The sequence below is a fragment of the Eptesicus fuscus genome, chromosome 6 (genome assembly GCF_027574615.1).
Source record: "Eptesicus fuscus isolate TK198812 chromosome 6, DD_ASM_mEF_20220401, whole genome shotgun sequence".
In the NCBI taxonomy this organism is placed as follows: domain Eukaryota; kingdom Metazoa; phylum Chordata; class Mammalia; order Chiroptera; family Vespertilionidae; genus Eptesicus; species Eptesicus fuscus.
This window is the reverse complement of record NC_072478.1, coordinates 20,619,347-20,625,575: the sequence shown is the minus strand read 5'-3', so window position 1 is coordinate 20,625,575 and position 6,229 is coordinate 20,619,347. Positions and strand designations below refer to the sequence as shown.

At 53.1% G+C, this 6,229-nt stretch overlaps 1 protein-coding gene across 1 annotated transcript; it reads right to left on the bottom strand.

Annotated features, from left to right (window-relative positions):
• Window positions 1-963: 963 nt before the first annotated feature.
• On the bottom strand, window positions 964-3,067 carry LOC129149398 (relaxin-3-like). The gene is made up of 2 exons (XM_054717359.1): window positions 2,810-3,067; window positions 964-1,221 (listed from the first exon to the last, which is right to left on the bottom strand). The coding sequence occupies exons 1-2, from the start codon at window positions 3,003-3,005 to the stop codon at window positions 995-997; spliced, it is 423 nt and encodes a 140-aa protein (XP_054573334.1). The 5' UTR covers window positions 3,006-3,067; the 3' UTR covers window positions 964-994.
• Window positions 3,068-6,229: the final 3,162 nt, after the last annotated feature.

Sequence of the window (6,229 nt, the reverse complement as noted above, 5' to 3'; positions counted from 1 at the left end):
CAGAGTGGGGTCCGGACCTCTGTCATTCATTCCACGAACTTGGGGTTCGCCCTGGAGAGTTGGTGCTTTAAGGCTGAGCGCGCGGTTGAGCGCCCACACGAGCTCGGCCCAGAACTCACCCTGGGGACTTGTCCGCGGGAACAGCAGCCACAGCAGAGGCAGCAGCCGGCAGGGCGCGGCCCAGGCCCCCCTCATGGCGTCCCCTGGCCTCCCGGTCCTGCCAGGCCCGACGACTGGGCCCTGGGCAGCCGCCTCTGCACCTTGCGCTCGGGTCCCTGCCCCTTCCCCAAGGCGGAAAGTCCCCGGGGGAGGGAGAGTGGGAGGCGACCTGGGGCGTCCGGGGGAGAGGGCTGAGGGCTCGGCCTAACTCCCCTGAAAATGAGCGCCCCCCCTCTATCCCCCGCCGCCCCAACAACACACACACGCTGCAGAGTCCTTTGCAACTTTTATTATTGCGGTTGGAGAAGGTTGTGATCCGTCCCCTTACTAGCCTCCCACCCCAGAATATGAAGGGAACCAAGGGGTCTCAACACCAACCCTGGGGCCCACAGCCTTAGGACCCCAGCAGGTGGCATAGGAGGGAGAGAGGCTGGAAAGCCGGGGAAGGGAGTGGGCAGGGCTGGGCTGGGCTGGCTAGGGGACAGGGGCCACAGTTGGGGCAGGAGAGTCACCGTGTGGGCAAAGGCTTCTTCAGTGTGGCCAGCTTGGGTAGATGGGGCTCGGCAGCCCAGGGGACAGTACAATCCAGACAAAGGCATGATATGGGCTGGGGAGAGGGCAGGAGTCAGGGTCAGGGGCAACCATTTGGCCAAGTGGGGAGACAGCTTGCTCAGGGTTCGGAGAGGCTGGTCGAAGGTCAGTTATCTGAGGGAATTGTGTGGGAGTCCATAGTGCCTGACCTCGATGACGTGCTGATGAATGAATGTATGAGGGGCCAGACACAGGTAGGTACTCAGCATTTGTCCTGGTCCCCCCGGCTGCCCAGTCCCCCGGTCTAGCAGAGTCTGCTGATTTCACTCTTGCTGCACTCCGACTCGCAGCAGCTCTCCAGAGCAGCCAGGACATCTCGGCTGCCACGCAGAGATCCGGGGGTCCCCTGCCAGCTGGGCTGGCCGCCATAGAGAGCCTGGGGGGGCTTGGTCAGGACCAGCCAGTCGCTGGAGCCTACTGCCTCTTCCAGCTGGCTGTCTGCATAGGGGTCAGTGTCTGGGAAGGCGTCCCCTGCAAAAGATGAGAAGAGGTCATGCTTGGGGCCCAGCTTCTGTCACGCTTAGAGTCCTGGCGCCTGGTTGGTCCAGCTGCTCTTCTGTCCTTGTGACATGGTCTCGTGGTTAAAGGTTTTGATGCCACTCAGGCCTAGGTTCCAACTTGGATGGGTCTAATATTCAACCTCACGGAGCTTGACTTTCCTGTCATTTCTTTTCCCTTACTCTTTGTGTATGGAGGACCTGGTGGTTAAGAACATGGTTTGGGAGTCAGACTGATTAAGCACTAATCCAACTTCTCAGTTATAATCCTGAGCAAGTGATTTTACTTCTTTGATTCTTAGTGTCCTTTTCTGCAAAGTGAGGAACGTAATAACTCCTAAGAATTTAGAGTTTTGCCTGGCCGGTTTGGCTCAATGGATAGAGCCTTGGCCTGTGGACTGAAGGATCCCAGGTTGGATTCCCGTCAGGGGGATGTGCCCAAGTTGCGGGCTTGATCCCCTGTAGGGGGCATACAGGAGGCAGCCAATCAATGATTCTCTCTCATCATCATTGATGTTTCTATCTCTCTTTCCCTCTCCCTTCCTCTCTGAAATCAATAAAAATATATTTTAAAAGAATTTAATGTTTCATAAAGAGTAATTGAGTTAATTAATACCCATTAAAAACAAAAGCACTTAGAACTGTGTCTGGCCGATGATAAGCACTCAAAATAGCACTGAGCATTTATGGAGGACTTACTGTGTGCCAGACATTGTCTTAAGGGCTTTTGTGGATAAACTGCTTCATCCCTCTCAATGACACCCCCAGGAGGTGGGTGCTGTTATTATGACCCCATTACCCAGAGAACACCACTGAGGCCGATTTGGTGGAGTAACTGCACAAGAACACACAGCTACTGAATTGTAGAGCGGCTGTTTGAGCCCAGACAGCAAGTCTTCTAGGTCCACACTTCCATCATCATCATCATCATCATCATCATCATCATCACCAACATCTATTTTTCTGTCAGGCCCCTGCCCTTCAGGAACCAGGACCCCTACTCCCCGACTGAGCCCACACTGGGCCTCCTGTGTTCTTGGACGGTGTCCTTACCTGTTATGACTCAATTTTGCCACTGAACAAACTTGTGAGATGCAGGGACTGCCTTCCATTTGCAGGTAAAGAGGATCAGAGAGGAAAAGCAACTTGCTGGGGGGGGGGGGTCACCCACTAGGTGGCAAAATCCAGCCGTGGACACACCACACCCCTCACACTACCTTCTCCAAGGGGTTGGAAGGTACTTCAGTGTCGGCTTCCGGATGGTGTCCCCCGGAGTCCTGTGAGCAGCGGCCTTGCTCAGCGCAAGGCTGGGCACAGAGCAGGTGCCCCAGAAATAGCATTCTGTCCTTGGGCCCTTAGCCAGTGGTGATGGCTTGCACCCCCATCCCAGCTTTGCGTTTTGCTAAGTGGCTCAGCCTTGAGGATGGGCCAGCCTCCTCAGCTGCAAGTTGTGAGCAGGGACTCACCTGCCCTGGCCCCTGGTCTCATCTTTGCCCTGTGTCTTGGGCCCATCCCATGTCCCATGTCCCCCTTTCCTCCCTTCCACCACCTCCCCGCCTCACCCATTGCTTCCTGGGCCAGGTTGTCTGAGCGCCTCCATCTGGGGCCTCCGCAGGTGAGGAAGATTGCTTGGACGAATTTCCAGTGGCAAAGCTGCATCAAAGAGCCATTAGGTGCTTTCCGGGCTTCGGCTTCCAGCCACAGCCCCCCGGCCAGCACCCACACGGCCAGCAGCAGCGGCAGTGAATGCTTGGCCATGCTGGACAGGGAGGCCTGGGACGGGAGAGTGGGCACAGCGAGGCAGTTCCCCAGTGGTCAGTGCCTCTGCTGCTTCCTGGCCCCCCATTTATACATCCAGCCCCCCCCCCCACGCCGGTTGTGGAGGAACGAAGTGACCTCCTTTATCTCTTCCAGCAGAGGCGAGGCGGGCATGGCCCCCACACCCCGACCTTTCCCGTTTCCTGGTCTGAGTAAGCGATAACCTTTTGCCAGGGATGGGGACACGCAGTTCGGCTCATTGTCATCTTCGACAGAGAGAGGCAGGAAGGCCTCCTCCATTCAGCAGAGACCAGGAACCGGGACCCTCACCAGACCAGGAGAGAGGGGGCAGCTGAGAGGGTTACCTTGAAACTCAGGCAGATAGGGCAGGGGTCCCCTGGAAAACAAAGGCAGGTGGAACATAGGGAAAGGCAGACACGGAAGTTTGAGCAGCCTAATCACAGAAACCAACCAAGCCGAAATAAGAAAATGTTCAAGACCCAAAGCGGGAGGCATGGGAAAACAAGGGCGGGCCTGCAGCATAAGGCGCGGGAACACATAGAAACAGGGCAAGGTCAGGTCCCTGCTGGGCAAGAACTATTGGGGGAATTAATCAGGTGACAACACAGGTAGATATCAAACCCGGATTACAAGGCTTTGGGGGGGGGGGAGGGCAGCCCACTGTTGAGCCCCCGTCCCCCATGCAGGGAGTCTGAATCTGCTTGTAACAAATATTCCACTTTTGCTTAAATCTTCTGGTCCGGGGAGCTCATTCTTCTGTATTGTGAGACAAACCCTGGGGAAAATCCTCGGTTCACAGGCCCAGTTATCCCTTTGGGGGCTCGTCCAGGATCCAACCTCTCCACACCCAACGATAAGCCTACAGACCCTACCGCTGCCTTTGATCTTCCCTTTGTCATTTTGGAGGCATTGCCGGGTGCCCGCCAGCCCCTTAATCAGGCTGCCGTCTCCAGCGGGCATTTTTCTCTTTCACTTTCCAAATGCGGTTTCCAGCCTTTGGGCCATTTCAAAGTGGGCATGGGTCAGAACCGGTTGTCGGACCGGGTTAGAAAGCAACAGGCTTCCTTCCAGTTGCAGGACAAAGTCTGACCAACGGACTGAATGAGTGCGTGGGTTCCTACCCAGGCTCCGAAGATCAAAGAGGCAAATGGCTCCCTCTGGATCGAGAATCTCGAATGTCCTCATGTGAGTAAGGACCTCGCAGAGGTGCCTTGGGTTGAACCCTAAGACGTGCAGGGGCCTCATAAGAACTCCAGAACACAACTGTAATTAAGCTCTGATCCGTCCAGGGAGCACACATAAGAGCTGGTCACTCAGCACTCCGGGTCCTCACGGTTGTTTTATTTTTTATTTTTAAATATATTTATTGATTGATTTCAGAGAGGAAGGGAGAAGAGAGAGAGATAGAAATATCAACGATGAGAGTATCATCGACCGGCTGCCTCCTGCACACCCCCCACTGGGGATCGAGCCCGCAACCCAGGCATGTGCCCCTAGCTGGAATCGAACCCGGGACCCCTCAGTCCGCAGGCTGACGCTCTACCCACTGAGCCAAGCCGGGCAGGGCTCACGGTTGTTTTAGACGGCTGGGGAGAGAAACGGAGACACGTAAAAGGAGGGAAATGACCAGAGGTTTAACAGCACACTTGGACCCACTACATACAGCCCAACTCTGGCCTCTTCTCTTGTTAGGATTTCTATTGCCGGAGATCCGCTCCAACTTTCCTGCCTTTTTCCTCCTCCTGCCCGAGATTGGGGGTAGAGGGATGCTAAATTCTTTGGATCCTGGCCCAGGCTGGTTGACCTGCCGTTCTTGGTGACCCCTGCCTCAGATGGACCCAGCCATGCATGAGCGGAGGATTCCCTCATCCCCTCAGTGCTTCCTTGCACCTGACACCCACAGACTTGATTTCTTTAAAAATAAATAAATAAATATTTTCATTGATTTCAGAGAGGAAGGGAGAGGGCAAGAGAGATAGAAACATCAATGATGAGAGAGAACCATCGATCTGCTGCCTCCTGCACACCCCCTACTGGGTACGGGGTATCGGCCCGCAACCCGGGCGTGTGCCCTTGACCGGAATCGAACCCACAACTCTTCAGTCTGCAGGCCGACGCTCTATCCACTGAGCCAAGCTGGCTAGGGCCAGACCTGATTTCTTCCAGCTCCTTTCAGTGGCCTTGTGGGGATCAGAGGGGATTCGGGTCTTCAATAGAATGTTAGGGGAGCCAAGGAGGGAATGCCCTTGCCTGAGGGGCACGGCTTACCCCTGGTGTGCACACCACATCACGTGCTGGCGAGCACTTGAAGCTGGGAGGTAGATCAGGGCATTTTCCATACGTTAGGGTAGTAGATCATGGGACAGAATGGAGGAGGATTGCCGGGTTCAATCCTCCAGTGCTCAAAGCCCTTCAGCATTTTCCACAGTGCTCCCCTGTAGTTCCTAGGACCTTTGAAATGCAAATAGCTGGTAAAAAACTCTGGTCTGGCCATCTTTAAAAGTACAAGTTTCTGGGGAAAACTTAGCCAGGTGTGCAGATCCAGTTAACTCATTACAGCTTTGATAGCTACATCACGGGCTTTTATCTTTGTTCCAAGAGTCTGTACCAGGTAAAGTGGATTTGGAGCTGCTTTAATGTCTTTTGCTTTGTTAGGAATAAAATACGTTCCTAAGGGTCAATCTAAGGAATGCTGGTTGTCAGATGCTTTCCTTGGTTATTGAGGATTGAGGCTTCTAAGAATTATTAATTGGAAATTATGTGACTTTGGTAATAAAAGGCATGGTGCATACAGATGCATTTTGAAAACTGGTTATTTCTAAAAATTGTAAACACATTTATAAAAATTATAAAAGGTTTATAAGGAAAAATGTTAAAAAGGGAATTAAAACAAAGCCAAACAGTGTGGGCAATTTACAGCCAGCTTGTAACTAACCAACCATTATCCTCCCCAGCCAAGGACACAAAGCAAACGGTTTAAAAAAAGAAAAAGAAAAAAACCTCCCTATAAAAAGGGAGGGGGAAGAGAAAAGGTAAAAAAGGGGGGCCATTTTACTCCCTAGGCAGTTTCAAGGCTTGGCAAGATAAAGTTGTCAGATGCTTCTCATGATTTCTGAAAAGACTACAAAAATATAACAGAGAATCTTAAGAACCAGAATATACAACAGAGCAGTTTTAAGACCTACAGATAGGAGGGTGTGGAT